The following is an 18,589-nucleotide window of genomic DNA, read 5'->3' on the forward strand; positions in this document are numbered from 1 at the left end:
ACATAGCTTTTGGCAATTATGCTGCGTATAGGGAAGGAACATGTAGCATATCTGATGCCAAATATATGTTTTTAAGATGTAATGTCAAGGAGAGTATTATTATCTAGTTGTTAGTCTGGTACGTCATAGAACATTTCTATTTTTATTATTTCTGAAGAGATATGGCCAAGTAGGTGCTTAATTTCATCTAGCCCAAATCTGGGAAGACTGATTTGCTTTTTTTCATAGCCACAACCATACGCTGACTTCCACTGTCAAGTTGCTAAACATTGACTAACCCAAATACTTATTTTGCAGGAGGCCCAGAAGATCAATGGTGGTGGAGATACACAGGTAGATGGGACCTGCAAACCAACAGATGAAAAAGAGGAGAATGTGGCAGCAGAAGTGGGATGGATGACCTCCGTGAAGGACTGGGCAGGAGTCATGATATCTGCCCAGACGTTAACTGGCAGAGTACTTGTAAGTTTTCTGTGATTTTCTATATTATTTTAAAGAACTTTTTTTTTTTAACAAACACTGTGTCCCAGCATTAGTGGAGGATTTTTGATTGGTTTGTTGCATCAGCGCTGAATCAATTCCAGTTTTCTCTTTTGGAAGTAAAATAGTAGACTCCCACTGCAAAAGAGAAGCAGAGACAGAAAGAAAAACTGACTTCCAGCCCACCCCTCAGCCTATTTCAGTATTCTGGAACCATGATTTTCAACTATGCTACAAACACTGAGTTTAGTAATTTCATATTACGTGGTAAAACTATAGGTCTATTTTGCCTGGAAGTAAAATTGTGCTAGCAAAAATGGAAGCCAACTTGGAAAATAAGCACAGTGTTACAAATGTAGATAGCGGTCACGACTGTAAAGCAAAGTCAAGTTTGAATTGGCCATGCAGTGGGATTTGTGATCCTTTCAATAGACTGATAATGATTTTTAGTTCTCTTGATCTTTATTAACTTAGGAAATCTTTGAAACATGTGAACAGTTATGAATCAAATAGAGCCAGAAATCAGATATTGATAATATGTGGTTTAAAGTTCCACTGAAAAAGCTTTGTAGTTTTCACTGTATTTGAATGTGATTATTTTAAAGCTTTGTCAAAGCATACTTAATTGCCAAGGGTTTTCTGTGGAGTTCACTGCAATAAAAGGTATCTCCTGTGTGATTTTGATTAGTTTCCTTGTTAGAATTCATGTACTTATAAACTGACAGCTAAAGTGATTTAAATCCCATTCAAAATTTTTGAGAATCCCAGTGAGACTGTGGAACTAGTTTGGGTTAAACTGAAAACAGAATTTGTGTCCTTGATTGCTTACTTTAGTTAAGAGATATTTTACTGTGAGTCAGTTCTGGTCTACAGAGTAATTATTTGGGTTGGGGGAGAGAAGGAAAAGACAAGAAACTGCACTTCCCAATCAAGTCTTTCACAGAGAAAAGTTGAAGTGGCTCAATTGCTACTGCCTTGTTTAGTTCTGCAATAATATTATTTTGATTATTTTTTCTTAAAAAGACCTTCTGTCCATTTGCTTATGTTAAATGCAGACTTTTTATCAGTAGCTTGAAAACATGTTCCATTGCTGCTTTTAGCACTACATGTCTTCTATGTGAAACTGTCTTAAGAAAAGTGGCATATTGATCTTTTGCATGTTTTCCTGACACCTTCAGCATTAAAAATGACAAATCTTAGAGCCATGCTTCTTGTTCCAATTTAAGTATCAAGGCTGGAAATCACCCAAAACCAGAGTCCTATGCTACTAGCTATGCAATCGGAAATTGGCCTGAGGTATATGTGAGCACAAATACAAATAAACAGTCTAGACCAAAACCTAAAATATAGAACACATTTTACTCTGTATTTTTATTCAAGATACTGGGAGAACTTACTCAATTCCATTTGATGACTTTATTTCTTTAGGTGTATTTTTTTTGTACTTGCAGTTTACCATTGCATCTTATAAGGGACTAGTTTATTTCCAGAGTTTTTTGTAGACAGCTGGCTGTCATGAAAGGGAGTGGTTTGGACCACTTAAAGAATCACTTCCAACGGTATTAGCAAAAGGAAAATTATTTAATAGGAATTTAAGTAAAAGCGCAACTTCACAGAATTTGATGGCAAAGTTCACTTTATAGCTTAATATATGGATGAAATGCACGTGGGAAAATTGAGTTAGAATCAGGCTAATATTAGGTATATAGAGACTGAAAATGCAGTAAGTTAAAAAAGAGAAATATACAATGAAAAATCAAGTTAGAATTGATTTCTGGTGATTCGTACAGAGATGGGGAATGTAAAAAGAGTAAAGGAGACCCTCCCATTGAGTCACGAGGTTCAGAGAAGACCCTCTTGCTTTCTAAACTCCTGTTGTAGTCTAGGTGCGGCTGGATTGACTCCTAGTCCCAGACTTGGTCAACGGTTTATATCTAAGGGATTTTAAGTATAATAACAGCCTGAGATTCATTCACAGTTGAATAAAGTTCACGACAGTAATTTAAATGTAGATTTGAAAAGCAATAACTTGTAATATACTTGCTATAGAATATTCACGTTAGTACACACACATATGCATAAAGGCACTAAGAGATACACATATAAGCAAGTAAAAGAGCTATAACTGTTAAAAATTCCCCTCGAGTTCAGTGAAAATATCCACATTGAATGCTTCGGCAGCTTTCTCAATGGGCAAAGTGCCGAGCCTCAAGGAACAGAGAGTATCAGCCCAGGTCCTGTTGGCTTTTGGCAACAGACCTCTGATCTTCACAAACAGAAGAGTTTGCGAGCTCTGAGAGGCTTCCTGCTCAGAAGGAGATGCTGGTTGCAGCCCGCTGTGGTCCAGGGGAGCTCAAAGGGACTCAACTTAGTACCGCTGTTTATAGGTTTGGGAGGTGATTGACTTCAGTCATCAACAAATTACTGGGATTCCAGCTGTGCTGGTACCATTTCACATCAGTCATGATTCAGATGACGAATATTCTGGGGCTGTTGGAGAATGACTTAAGATTCAGATAGGGCATGCTCCAAAGTTGTCAGGAGATGTCTCAAGGTTTGTATGAGAGAAATAGTTTTCTCTACTTTGGGGTTTTTTTTGTTGTCACTGGACAGCAGGATTCCTTGAGATGGTCTGCATGTCTCCCTGTCTTAGCCGTGTAAGAGTCACTGGTATGGTCAAGGGATGCTTAATCCACCCAACTCATTACACTTACGCTAAGGCCTAGTGAGACTCCCTGAGTTCGTAGATCAGCCCAGAGAGGGGGAAAGAAATGCACCACCACAGTGGCCAACATCATTAGGTCAGATTATTTCTGAGAGTATATTTATATTCTTGTTGAGGTATAAAAGCAGGTATTGCATGCATCTGGGCTCATCAATGTAACTAACCGTCTGAGAAATAAGTAGCAATGTATGGAGTCTGTTAGTTAATTTTGTTCAGTTTAGAAAACAAGACGCATTTATTTTAACAGAGCACTCATCAGTTTCAGGATTTGAATTGATAGGATGTAATTTCTGGAGGACCATTTCCAGTATGAACATTGACTGTTCATTTAAATTTTACTTGATGGTTATATTTGCTAACGGTTAACTGCTTCAATGAATATTTGTGCTAGACAGAATATCCATGTTATTTGTAGATATAGGATGTAGCTAAGTCAAGTCAATATTTTTATCAAAGTATATTGTTTGAAAATATTATGGCTTACTTGTGAATTCCTACTAACCTTACAGCCTGTTCCTGCCAGCTATTATATTTCTGAATCAAAGTGTGGAATTACTTTTCTTTTTTCCCTTGAAGAAGAAAGAACTGGTGGCTTTACAGTGTTATGAAATCAAAATTGTATGAGATGTCTTCAGCTAAAGAAATTATAGTACATTTTTACACGGTGAGAGTTTAAATTAAAATCAATTTTATACATCCAATATTTACAAAAAAGTTTTAAAGGTGGTCCACTGAAAATGGACATGGGAAAAGAGTTATAATTGATTTTTAGTTCAGCATGATCACCTGAAGGCTGTTGTGTAACTGCTGCCTGGGTTTATTTGACAAGTGAAGGAGTCAAGTTAGCAAAGTGTTCAACACACATCAGTGTCTTATTTGTGTTTTCTGCTCATAGAAAAAACTCTCATCATTATTCTTACCTGGACAGTCATTTTCGCCAAAGAGAATCTTACTGGAATCTCAAGTGCTGTTTGTGGAGCCAAAACTGAATGGTTTTTGGATCTCTATCTACTGAAGTCTGTCACTATATCTTTGACATGTCTGGTCTAGTTTTTATTTCTTTCTCAGTAACCTTACAAAATAACTTCCTAATTTATCAGATCAGTTTGTCCAGGTGCTTTGTGAGTGTTGGAACAAATATTTATATAGTGGCTGCTCCTATAATTGCGTCTTAAATATTTAAACTTCATGGCTACGCACAGGTGAATAAAATAAAGGCCAACAGTATGGAAAATACAAGACAAAATTTATTTTTAAAAGTCACAGCTTCACATCACTGTAGTTGTAGTACAAAATCAGACATTTACATCAACATTGAAACATTTGCCCAATTCTCTTGTGAAATCAAACATTTTTGTTTAGACAATAGATACAAATCAGTAGGCAACCTTTAAGATGCACACCAGAAGGCTGCCTTCATCATTGTATCTGTAGAACTAGTTGAAAACAATTTTATTTTTTTTAGTTTGAAAATTATTTTGGATAAAATATTTCCAAGTCATGCATTTCAGTGCATCTACTGGAAAGTAAAGGTGTTTCTTGTTATTCATTATCTGGGTCATTGGAGACAGTTAGTGAAATGATTTAATCCATTCCTGAGAAACACAGTGGCTCTGAAATCTTTGAAAGAGATGATTCCCCTCCACACTAGTTTTCTTAAAAATGTTTAATTCATTGGTAGTTGTGGGGGAGGGAAGAGTTCTGTAATCTAAAGAAAAGAAAAAAAAAAACCACCCCAAAAACCACCGCCCCAAAACCCCATATTCTTAGTCTCCTGCCCTCCCATTCCATTGGTAAAAGAGGAATAATTACTTTTAAAGACTAAACAAAGAGAGGGGAAATTAAAACCTTCTCAAACTTTGAAATATTTTGCTTTTGACTTAAATTAAATGTTCTGATTCAAATAAAAATAAATAACCTTAAGTATCTGAAAATTTCGTAAAACCTGTTTGTGATGGATATCTGGGCCTGCCAGCAGTGTTTGCTGTGAGTTGTGGAAAAAAACAGGCTTGTCATTTAAATTTTGGCAGTATTTTTTAAGTGTATGTGTTAGAGCTAACTACATGAAGCTAGAGATATGCGTATTGTGCAAATTAATCTCTGTATACAGAAAAACTTTCACACATCCTCTATGGAAGTGATTCTGAACACTGGCAGAATTAACTGTCTCTCTGGCACAAAAGCTTGTCATACTGGTGCTCTTAGGTAAAACTCAGTTTTGTTTGTACCTACTCTTTCTTACTTTTTTGGAGCACAGAAGAATTGGTGCCGCCAGTTTCATGCATTGCTCCACAGAAGTGGTCAATTATGTCTGGTTCTTCAATACAAAATGTTTGCCTTGTGTCATTTCTTGCTATGCTTCAACCGCATCACATGAATACCTGAAAGCAGGTTTATTGGAAAGGATAGTGTCTCAAATATATCCTGTTAATATCCCCACTTGTAACCCTTAGCTGTTGGTTACATGAGGTAGGAGTTGCCCCCATTCCCTGCTCCTCAGAGTGTTTTTGTATGAATTCCAACAGAGAACCATCAGAAAACAGATTTCTGTTCTTTCAATCTCTAGGAGTAGCTTTCATTTTGTTAAAAGGATATTTTTTTTGGGGGGGGGGGGGGGGCGGGGGGGGCAGGGGGAGAAACGTGACAAACAAGAATCTGAAATTTACTTGCTAAATAATTAAACCATCAAGTTTTCAAAGCAGTTGACCATCACTCGTTTTATCATTATGTCAACTGAGTGTCTCGTAGCATGTAGCTCTTGTTAATGACAGCAAGTTTAGACGGAATAGACATAAAAGTGCCATGTACATGGGATTGTGCTAATATTGCAGTTGATTCCATAGTTTATGTGAATATTGTAGACAAAGTACTAAAACAGAACTAGAGATTCTTACTGCTTTAGGAGCTAAATTCTACACTTGACATTTCAGAAGTGATTTATGCACAAAGCAATATTCTCACTACCCAGTTTCATCTGAAGGGCAGGCTTTGGAGGAAGATATTTGCAGAGGGTGATCCAGAATGTCCTTCAGTTAGAAACCTTTTTTGTTTTCTGAAGTAGTCCAGAAAACTGAGCTGGCTGGGCATGCTATCTACAGTTGTGCGGTCAGAATATCCTTTTCTCCTCATTCTTTACCTTTTAAAAGCACAACCGGAACTTAATGTTCTTTGTGGCACAACCTTTGAAAATGTGACTTTTGCTTTTAAATAATGTAGATAAGAATTTTACATATTGTTTAAAAATGTGTCATTGTTAAATTGCATAAGCACATGATTTAAGAATGTGCTGATCGAACCCATGCAGTTCTGTTTGCAGTTGATATTGAGTGACAAAAATACAAATAACAATAAAAGGTAACAGTTTACTTAAAATCTGTTCTGGGAAATACTGATTTACTTTGAAGTGCTACGTAATGCTGTAGATGATGGAAGTATCAGATAAATATTCCTGAGGTGGGTTTCTCAAAGAAGAGACAGACACATTCATAATTAATCTGAAGAAGCAGGAACTTAAAGGTGTTTATGAACTGATTTTGCTTCCTGAAATTAATTTTTTTAATCATTTGAGTAAGAAAAAAAAGGCTTCCTTAATTAGGTGAGGTGTTTGATATACAAGAGAAAGTCATATGTGTATTGTTGAAGTTACCACAGTTCAATCTAGGGCATGACTGAATGTGGACTCTCCTTTAAACTGACAAAGAAAGAAAAAATACTGTTTCAATTGCAAACCCAGGAGATCAAATGGTGGAGCACATTGTTGTTTGTTTCATTTTTAACGTGACCTGTAAACGCATAGCAGATAGATGAGCTTTACTTAGCTTGTGCTAAGCGCCATGTGGTGGTTTTGCCTATTGCCTTGACTCTCACAGTACCTAAAAGCAAGTCAGTCAGAAACAGCCAAAATTGTGCTAAAATGGAGTATATAAGGCTTTGCTTTTTAATCACTGCATGATGAAAATGTCCTTTAGATTAGCAGCATTGAAAGAAAGAAAAGAAGACAAGCCCTGGGTGACTGAGGGTGCGGCAGAGAGGTGACAGCAATTAGTGGCAGTAGTATAATAATTAAGTTGTTGTGGTGGGTTGACCCTGGCTGGATGCCAGGTGCCCACCAAAGCTGTTCTATCACTCCCCCTCCTCAGCTGGACAGGGGAGAGAAAATATAACAAAGAGCTTGTGGGTCAAGATAAGGACAGGAGAGATCACTCACCAATTACTGTCATGGGCAAAACAGACTCAGCTTGGGGAAAATTAACTCAATTTATTACCAATCAACCAGAGTAGGGTAATAAGAAATAAACCCAAATCTCAGAACACCTTCCCTCCCTCCCTCCCTTCTTCCTGGGCACAACTTCACTCCTAGTTTCTCTAACAACCCCCCCCCCCCAGTGGCACAGGGGGATGGGGAATGGGGTTTATGGTCAGTTCATCACACGTTATTTTCTGCCGCTTCATCCTCCTCAGGGGGAGGGCTCATCACACTCTTCCCCTGCTCCAGCATGGGGTCCCTCCCACAGGAGAAAGTCATCCGCAAACTTCTCCAACGTGGGTCCTTCCCATGGGCTGCAGTTCTTCACGAACTGCTCCAGCATGGGTCCTTTCCACAGTGTGCAGTCCTTCAGGATCGCACTGCTCCAGCGCGGGTCCCCCACAGGGTCACAACTCCTGCCAGAAAACCTGCTCTGTGGGCTCCTCTCTCCACAGATCCACAGGTCCTGCCAGGAGCCTGCTCCAGCGTGGGCTTCCCACAGGGTCACAACCTCCTTTGGGCACCCACCTGCTCCGGCGTGGGGTCCTCCACGGGCTGCAGGTGGAGATCTGCTCCACCGTGGACCTCCCTGGGCTCCAGGGGTCAGCCTGCCTCACCAGGGTCTTCCCCACGGGCTGCAGGGGAATCTCTGCTCCAGTGCCTGGAGCACCTCCTTCCCCTCCTTCTTCACTGACCTTGCTGTCTGCAGGGTTGTTTCTCTTACATGTTCTCACCCCTCTCTGTGGCTGCTGTTTTCTGTCTGTCCCAACAACTTTTTTTCCTTCTTAAAAATGTTATCACAGAGGCGTTACCACTATCGCCGATTGGCTCGGCCTTGGCCGGCGGCGGGTCCGTCTTAGAGCCGGCTGGTATGGGCTCTCTCTCGAACACAGGGGAAGCTTCCAGCAGCTTCTTACAGAAGCCACCCCTCTAACCCCCCGTGCTACCAAAATCTTGCCACACAAAGCCAATACATTCCAAGCATCTCCTCCCCCTAGGAGGCTGCTTTCTTAATGTTCTTAATATTTACTAACTATGTTTAAAAACCTAAAGATGAGGAAGTCATATATGAAAGTGCTTTCTTAAATTAAAAAGTGAGTCTATACTTCTAAAACAAAATATTAATTTTCTGTAATGTAGTTTGGTTGGAATGTATAATTGTTGCTACATTCTCTTCATCTATCCTAAAAATCCAGCAGTCATTCTTTTTTCCCAGCTCTGACTGTCCTACATGTTCAAAGCTTGAAAAATGCAAGTCTCACAAATGTTTTGACAAGATAGAACAAAGTTTTGAGCTTAGTAATAAAACTTGGGACTCTGCTTGGCAGAGGGTCTCATTCTGCAAGGTGTACACATTTCTGAGAAATTAGTGTCAAAACTTTAAAACTTGATTAAAAGTCTGAATGAAAGACCATCTGGTGAATAAAGTGCACTAAATGTTTGCTATGGAAAGATTTAGACCCTTGACTGGACTTCTGAAGAACTGTTAAAAATACTAGAAGGCCTCACTGCTCATTCAGGGAAAGATGAGTGGCATCTTTCTGTGACTATAAAAATGTAAGGCTTCAGGTTTTCTAATTTGTTTATAATGATCACAGTTTGATTATAAATATATGTGGTACTGAAATGCAACTAATTGGTAATACCCTTGCTCAAGCAAACATTCTTAAGTGTAAGTCAGTTATTTTACTTAGATAAGACATAGGTTTTATCCATAAATATGTCATAAAGAGATTAATTAAAAATTGTAACATGTAAGAGTACCCTAAAAATACATAAAGCAATGGAATTAAATGTATTGGTGGCTGGTTGGTTTTTGTTGTTGTTTGTTTGTTGGTTTTTTTTAAGTTTGTATTCGGATGAATTGCTTGAGAGCTGGTGGAGTGTTTTTAAAAAATACAAGTAAGGAAACCCAGTAGATTTTTAAATATATAAGTAATTATAGTAGATTTTCCTGGAAAAAATGTAAGTATGCTATATACTGCTTGAGGTTTTTTTTCAGGGTATTTTCACAGCTTACTCTCTGCTCTTGCTGTAATTTCTTTTTTTGCTGAAGGAGAAGACTCAAATTCTTTTAACATTGAGGGGGATCCCCCCCACACCTTGCAATAAGTTACAGTTGCCTAGCAGCCAAAGTGAATTTTAGCAGCACAGAAATTGTGTGGGGTTTCTCCCTACTTCCAAAGGCAGTAACAGTTCTCTCATGAGTTTAATGAGACTAGGTGCTCAAAGGATAATTTGGTATCCCTGACAGATACAAATTTGGAGGAGGGCGGGTACATTTGATACACATACAGATTACAGATTTTTTGACAGTGTTGTTGACAATATCAGCTATTATACTAGATTTGCAAAGCAGGAAGAGAAACCTTGAGCTACCCTGAGTATGCAACATCTCAGAATTTGAATATGGAGTCTAACAAGCTTTCTCAAGGATAAACAAAGCTCTTGTAAATTTTGGTCTTTCTTTTTCTATCCATTGTGGGACCCTGTCATCTTGAAGACATCTTGCAACCAATCTTCTTGTGGAATTAACATACAGTTTTTTTCTGAGCACTTGTAATATTCTTAGGATGCAGTTAATCTCACTAGGACTTAATTTAGAATAAACTGTATTAATTGACTTGACAATAGAAATTGAATGCATTCTTCAGTGATTTAGTCTTTCATACTCAAGCCTTTTACAAATCCAAACCTGACATTAGCTTTTCAGCAGTGAAGGACGTGCATTTTTGGATAACCAGATTTGTTTTACAGTCTATTTATTATGACATTACAATTTTTCTTAGATAGTTAAGGAAAGTTTGGCATGATGTATAAACTCCCCTAGTTAGGCAAAAATAACTAGTGCCCTATTTTTCCTTGTATTGTGCTCTAGATTTCTGAACTAGAGGAGAAGGGGGAAGCCTTCTCAGCCTCCAGGTTTGACTGCACAGGCAGGAACCACAGGATGTTCCATGTCCTCAGTGGTTTGTTGTTTTTTTTGTGGTTTTGTTTGTTTGTTTGTTTGTTTTTTGTTGTTTGTTTGTTTTGTTTTGTTTGTTTTTGTTTTAATATGTTCATTGAACCAAGACCCATATCAAGACTTGTTTTCATAAGCAAGTAAAATAGTTTGCTGAAGCAAAATTGGGGTTTCTCAGGATGTAGTTGAAAGATTTCAAAAGATATACTGAAGTTTCAGTACAAGGTTTACTGTCATCCTGTTTCAGGAGAGCAAGCATACTATTTTTGTTTTTCTACTCAGTACTGAATCCACTTCCAATTCCTAGCATAAAAATGAGATTTTACCTGAACATTTGGGACTGCTAAACTTTTCAGGGAACTTATAATGATTTTAAGTTATCTAATCACATTAACCATTAATTTGCCTTTCTACATGTCCCTAAGGATGACAGAACAATAAGTAGCTGTTAATAAATTAAGTATACAACTGCCTTTTAAGGCAAATGACTATTTTTATTTTATGGATGAAGAAAGTAAAACACAAAGGAGCTAATGACCTTAAAGTGTAGAAATCAGTAGCACAGTCATACCCATGGCAGCAAATATGTGGCAGATGAACTTCAGTGTGTGTAAAAGTAGGGCAAAGTATCAATGGGAAAAAAATCTAAACCACACTTACATGATTCTGGAGCCAGAACTGGTAGATACAGCTGAGGAAAGATTTTGGCATTAGCATGGATAGTTCTCTCAAATAACTGACTCTGGGTATAGTCAGGAACAAGAGAGATGACATAATTTTACTACTTAAAAAAATCCTTATATACTCCCATGAGTCCTGTGTGAAGTCCTTAATTTTATATCTTAAGAGTGACAGAATAAAGGATAGAGAAAGGCAACAAAAGCAATAAGGATGCAAAACAACTGCCTTACAAGGTAAAAATTGCTGGGAGTTCTCAGTTTGGAGAAATGGCTTGTGTGGGATATGGTCAGCATTCACAAAGGAAGTTGGTGGACAATTTATGCCAAAGTGTTATTAACCAGATGCTAAAAACAAGGGTGAGTTATGAAAGTTGTTAGAGATCAACTTAAGAGCAATTATTTTAAAAGTGGTTTCTTTTATATGAAGATCAGTGAACTTCTGGATTTATTTTTTTTTCTTCTGTAAAGGGAGACTGTAGGCAGTGTCAACAGGTTCAAAAAATAGATTGGACAAAGAGGCAGCAAACAGCTATTACAGAGAATGGGAAGGGGTAATCTTCCAACATACCTATTCCAAAGACTGTATGAGTGGAACGGACTACAGAAAGTTACTATTCTTTTCTGTTCCTCTTAAAAAGCATCTCTCATTAACACAGTCAGAGATTTGTCTCTGTGCTAGACAACTGGACTGCTCTGGGGAGCATATTTTATGGCTTGAAGTCATACCTTCTGATCACTAGATCAAAATTTTACTTACTCTTCATCTTTAGATTAATAGAGTAGAAAAAGGAGACATTTATCTAGTCAAAAGGGAGTGATGGGGAAGCATGTTACCTTTAATACATAATCATTCAAATATTCATGAATCTTGTTTATTTAACAGTATGTATATTTCTGAATCTGTGTGTAGCAGATTATTCATTTTTGGTTTTTTTTTTTTTTTTTTTTTAGGTCTTCTGAGGTGCAAAGAGTTGTGTATGCATTTTAGATTATATACTATTACATCTGTATAAAATTTCCCCTTTCCTCACCCTGGTCAACAAATAAGAGAAATGTCATAAGGACTAAAGGGCATAGTCTTATCAAGTTACGGCATTTGTATAAAGAGAGTACATAAAGCTGCTAAGAATGTACCTTTCAGTGTGTTAGTGTCACTGCTCGGATCTGTTGATTGCAATTGTTCACAGATTAGAATCTGCTTGCCAATGTTTGTTACTTACCTAATGTTCATAGGGTATAGTTTGGATTCTGCTCCTCACTATTGAGAAGTGGACTTTGTTTAGTTAATTTTAATCTTTCATAGGCCTTAGCGGCACATAAATGGATCCAAGAGATGTGTTCTAGATTGCTTTAATCTCTGTGACAATGATGTGGGCTATTTCCAGGGTTTCCATAGGAATAGGAACAATGCTTCTCCATTTGAGTTCATGAGGTACTGAATGATAATGGAATAGAGTAGGAAGTGTTGAGTAAGTCTTGCTGGTTTCTGTGGTAACTGCAGCTAGTTTAAGTTCTGTTTATGCCTTTTTTTTCCCCTGAATATTTATTTATTATTGACAATACCAAGTATTGTTTTGCAGGGTTTTTGCTTTGGATCAAAGGGTGGGCTTCTGTCCACAGTCCTGTGGGAGAGTTCTAAGTTCTTTTAGTGTACATATTTCTTTGTCGTTGGACTATTCAATTCTGCAATATAGCTGTAGTATTTCTGCTTATCACTGCACCTTTAAGACAGCTACCTTAAGTTTTGTGAAAATGCTGTTATTTCAGTGGATCTTCTCTCTTAAAACAAAACACACACCCCCCCCCCCCCCCCAACAAACCAAAAACCAATTAGTGTTTAAACTAAAATAATAAAAATAAGAACATGCTAATAACTCAGTATGAGACAATATCGAGGACCAAGAAGTTACTTTATTATCAGCTATGATGTTGTAATATGGGAAGAAAGGTGGCTGACTTTAAGTCTTTCTCCATCAACTTGCTTTTAGTGTTAATATGCCAATCTTAAACTTTCTTTTCTTTTAAGTCTCCCATGATCTGTATGGCTAATCAAACATAAATAGTATTTTTTTCTCCTCAATTTTACCAGTTATAAATACTGCTGTGTGAAGATGGGGTAGGTGAGCATAAAGTAGATGTACATGCTATCATAAGAGTGACCTGAACTATACTGAGAACTGGACTTGACTGGACTTAAAAGTTTACATTTGAATTGTTAGTTCAGAAAGTGGAGAAATAGAAAATTAAGCGTATACATCACACATACAATTTATAAATGTTTATCTTAATTAAAATTGATAATTTTTAAAAGCTGCCTTTTTGTAAGCCAGATCTCATTGTAGTCTAATCTACCCCATTTCTGTGGTGTTTCAGTGAGCTTATAGCTGCTGCCATGGCAGTTACCTACTGTAAAGTTATCTTCAGAAACTTTCTGCTGTGCTGCAGTGACTTCTGTGACCTCTGGATAGATGGCCATGGTTGTAGAATCTATTCTGATATAAAGCATGCAACTTTTCCTACAGTGGGAATAAATATACCTTGCTAACATCTTTGACATCTACCACTTCCTTTTTTTTTTTTTTCTAAATTAAGGTATCTGTGGTATTCTATCATTAAAATAAAGAAGAGCAAACACATTTAAAAATCATGTTGTGTCTAGTTTTGAATAGTATGATTATTTGAAGAATGTTAAGAACATGGTTAGTATTGAGACAGTTATAGCAAAACTGGCTTAGGGTAACTGCTGTTGCAGAGGGTGACTTCTGTTATACAAGTCTTTATTCTTGAAAAATATTGGTAAGACCATCCCTTTGTTAATGTCAAACATAAGTTAGGAAAAGTCCTTGCTACTTCTTTCTTAGATATAGCTAGAAGGAAAGTACATAAATACAGAAGTGTTCCTTCTGATAACGCCGTGTTGCATCCTCATGATAAGAGTGTGGTGCAGAGGAGATTTACCTTCCACCTATGGGCCACTGACAATAGTCAAATATTGAACAAAAGGTGTGGACACAACTGTTGCAAATGAAGCGTATTTGCAAAGCTCAGCAGAGGAGACAGGTGGCTTCCCCTTAAAGCACCATTCCCATGCAACGGGCTGCTCTGATGATGCAGTTGGTAATATTGTTTGTTTAATATTTTTCTCTTTGCATTTAGTGTATTTGATAAAATTGTGCCTGTAATCAAAACACCAATGTGATCATGCATATTTTTAAAGGTAATTCTGTGTACATTTTTATGCAGCTCTGCTATCAATGATTTGTTCTCAGGTGTGAGGTAAATGGAACAAACTGCTAAGCTCGTGGTTAAAAAAAAATAATTAAAAATCTCCCTTTTAGTGTTTAGCAAAAAGTAATAGTTCATTTCCATACAAAATATTGTCTATCAAAATCAGTTTCCCTTCGCTTCTTAAATATTCAGTGGGTTTTTTTAAAAAACTTGTTTGATAGTTACTTGAATATGTACAAGTTTCCTGAGAAATGTTCTCAGCATATTCTACTTGACTTCACTAGTTTTACGTGACTCCTTAAATGTGCACTGCTTTGGCACTGGAGGTTCCTCTCTGTGGTAATTAATGCTTTGTTTCAGCTTCACATGCTGCAGCAGAGACAACTTCACAGCCTACCACTAAAGCTGCTAAAAGTCCTGCTTTTCCTGGGAAGTCTAATGTCTGTCCTGTGGCTGGAAGAATAGTATGCCATTCAGTCAGAATCAGTTAAAATGGTGGCTACTGATGTGCAGGAGTCACAAGCCTAATTTGGTGTATTCACTAGATAATATATTTATATAATTTTTTAACGGTTCTCCCTATTGGTAAGGTGTGGAAGGCTTGGTTCAATCTGAAGTAATAGTACACAACGTACTTGACTTTCTGAGAAGGGAGCAGGAAATCTAATGGTAGAAACTAGGGCAAAGAAGTTGTGAGTTCAGAGTAAAAACTGGGGAATGTTAACTGCCTGTTCCATGTGTTTCACCTAGAAGCTGAAAGTTCTCGGTGTCTTCTAGAAGTCTCCACTAAAATGGCATGAGTTTAAGGGGGAAATTCGCATGTCTGCTCTGACTGGTCCTGCTTCCCCATTCCTAGTAAGAGAGTCTTCATGCTGCAGACACTTCCCTTCATCTGAGGATGAGGATAGGAGAAACGTTTGAGTAGAGAAGGTGGGAGAAAAGGAAAGAGCTATTTTCTCAAAAGGGGAAGGGACGGGACTTTTCAGAAGTTTGAAGCAGTCCTGCTGCTTCTTTCAGTCTTGTGAAGATTGCTTCTGTTCAGCATAGCTAGGATAGATGGGTGAAAAGGCAATTTCTGCAATGTAATTCCATGCCTATTAATGAAATATAGAACCACTGACTGTGGTCATGGAGAGGGGCTCACAAAACTAACTTAATTGAGGCAGGGTAGATACAGAATGGAAGAGGAAACATCATTTGATTCTTCCCCTATTTCTGGTCCAAACTTCAAAAAAAATTGATTTCAAACAGAGTGTAGTTGTTACTGCTTAGAATGGGGATACCACATTAGGAAATAAGGTGAAATGTGGAACCTGATCCTGCCTTGTGTAGACAGATGCTCTTCATTGCATGCAAACGAACCCATCCAGTTCTGTCAGATGTCCACAGTCCATTGAAAAACATGTGACTCCTATGTACTGTTAAAACAATTTATGCCTGTCAGGGTAAAATCTTGCAAAAAATACTTATGTAAAGATGAGTTGATTTAGTGAGCCATCTGATATACAAAATGTGATACTGTCATAAGCCTGCTGCAAAGGATAGCAGAATACTAAGCTTTTTCATGAAGATGCACTATTTTTTTTGTTACTGTCAGCCATTGTATTTAATCCCAAAACATGCATTTTGAAGGTACTGAGTATGCCTTGAGAAAGTATAGGTGTGTGTCTTGGTAACAAGCAAGAGTTTATTATCTGCATTTCAGTATCAATGCAAAATGTTTGCAACATCTTTGTGAGCTGTTTAATTTTATGATTTCTCCTTTTTTAATCTGTTCCTCAGGAAAAGGAAGGAAGTCTGGCTTTGGTTTCCTTGGTTTTGATTTTTAAATGTATCCAACCCAAATACTGTAAGGTTAAACCTTACATGGAGAATTTTGAACTAGAAGAATCAACAGTGAATACCGTTAGGGCAGTTGATCTGTATGTGTTTTGGGCGTCATTAGACTGTCTGGACAGTGTTGCACGCTAGCATTTTTTTACTCCATGCTACAGTTTAGCAACCATGCATATGTAAACAGAACATCAATTCTGGCACAATCAGTTCTGTTGTTTTAGCTGAATCAGAGAATTCTACATTCTGCTCTAAGCAATGTAAACAAAGCTGAACTGCCACATTCTTCTACCTGTCAAAAGGCTGGCATAGTATTATGTACAGAAACCCAGCACAGGTATGAAAAGATGAATTCAGCAGGATCTTTCTTGAATATGTGATAGCAGTTTGCTCACTCACATCTTGTTTTTTTTCAAGGCTCTGGGGTTTTTTTGTTCTCAACAAAGGCCTGAGCAAATTTTGTCATTGATGCTTGTACCTAAGGATTTGTTTCAATGAATGTGATCAAGCCACATTCTGTCAGACTAGATGTTAAAGTCCTTTTCTGCTATACTTAAAGGATTGTGAAATATTATCAAAAACAGTGAAGTACATGCAAATCAGAAGTTCTTCCATGTTACAAAACAGCAACATAAATCAGCATGTTGAAAATAAAGGGCTTGCATGTCATACTAACAGAAAGATATTTGAGAAACCTCTAGATGTTTTTCTATCAAGCTCTAAAAAATTGTTGTAGGAAAATTTCCCTATAGATTACTTTACCTTTCAAGGTAAGTATTACAAAGTTGTTTTGGGCGAGTGGTTTGATGGTTTTCAATTTGCTGTCATAGAAGGCTGTGAAAAGTAACTAAGAAAACCAAGCCAGCCCTTTATAGGTTTACAGTTGCTGTTTGGTGTTTGTAAGTACAATAGAAAATGTTTAGAGGTCTCCAGACTGGAAAAGATTGTCAGCCACTGGCTTAAATGTATTGGAGGAGTTAGTTGGGAGAAAACTGTCCTGTCTTTGAAATATCAGCTAGAGGATGTACAATAGATGGTACAGTCCATCACAGTAACTTTTAATTTCTGAAACCTTTTCTGTCACGCTGGAAAAATAATGTGAGCAGTGTCCTTCAGTAAATGCAGCACAGGGCTGGAAATTGGACATGGTTTCTGTTCTCAGCTGTAACAGTAACTTGGGTGATTTTGAACATGTAACTAAACTTGCTATTCTCCTTTTGTTTCTGTGCAAGCCAGGATTAAAAAGAATTACCCATGCTTGTAAAAAGTATTGAAATCAGCTTTTTTAAAAGTACTGAAATCAGGAATTTATTTAGTGAAATTTTTTTTAACTCTTCCAATGCACATTTTCAGGTCCAAAATACATTAATGTCCTATGTAATTAAATCTATCTAGTATTATGAAATATGTGTTATGTCTTCTTTATATAAATATGTATACCTATACACACACATATTATATTTCTATATCTGTATCTGAATTATTTTTATTTCCATATTTTGCAATTGAAGATGGCATATGCATGTATCAAAATATTTTTTTACTATACAGGCCCTTTTTCTTACTGTTTTTTTCTGCACTTGTGCTTTTTTATCTCTTTTGGGCCTGATAGGTGCAGACAGATAACCAATCTGAATTTTTCCTTGCTATTCAGTCCATTAGACTCATTATGTATTCTTTTTTGGAAAGAGCCTTGGGCATCAACACTAGTTGCTCATGGTTTCGTTATAGCTGATGGCTCTTGATATGAAAGATCTATTTTTTTAATGATGCAGTTCTGTTGCATATCCAAACCCACTGTTTTACTTCTACAAATGAAAAGCCTGCCTATATGAGATCTTTTCATATTGCCCTTAAGAGAATGTATCTTGTGGTAAAAAAAAAAAGTTAAATCTGGTTTGATAAAACTTAAGTTATATTACTAGTTGAGAATTAATCATGAGTTAATGCACTGATACGGAATTACACTAATAAGCAGAGGCTGAAGTTTGAAAACTTTTGGTTTGCCACAAAGTAAGCATTGGATTAAGAGAGACTTCAGCTTTGTCTTATCTAGTATCGTTAAGAATACTGACCATGCTTGGACTTATAAGGGAATTCTCTACTTTATTGTCTTTCTGATTATTTGTGGAATAGGAATGTGTGAAAAAGCTTGGAAAATAAATCCTCATTTTTGTTGCACGTTCAGAATGAGCATGCTAATTGTAAACAGCTTTATTACCTGCTATTAGGTCTCATTTACAAGTACAATGCTGAGTATGTAGGAATCTTCTTTGTTTTAAATTTGTTTAAAATTTGTTTAAAATAAGGTTTAGTATTACAGCAACACCTGACTCTGCATGAGTATTGGCATTTCAGTGTTATTAGGTGTTTATATAAATTTACATTTATATAGAATACAAATACTTTGAAAATATATACTACAGTTAGCATAA

The 18,589-nt window shown here is 37.0% G+C and overlaps 1 protein-coding gene across 24 annotated transcripts in view; it reads left to right on the top strand.

Annotated features, from left to right (window-relative positions):
- KCNMA1 (potassium calcium-activated channel subfamily M alpha 1) overlaps positions 1-18,589 on the top strand; it is a 531,710-nt gene that overhangs the window by 145,850 nt on the left and 367,271 nt on the right. For all 24 annotated transcript variants that reach the window (XM_049810032.1, XM_049810031.1, XM_049810033.1 and 21 more), the window contains one exon: positions 298-462. In XM_049810032.1, the coding sequence (XP_049665989.1) occupies positions 298-462 (165 nt within the window). The remainder of the gene's footprint in view (positions 1-297; positions 463-18,589) is intronic.

Source organism: Accipiter gentilis, chromosome 9 (genome assembly GCF_929443795.1).
Source record: "Accipiter gentilis chromosome 9, bAccGen1.1, whole genome shotgun sequence".
Taxonomy (NCBI): domain Eukaryota; kingdom Metazoa; phylum Chordata; class Aves; order Accipitriformes; family Accipitridae; genus Astur; species Astur gentilis.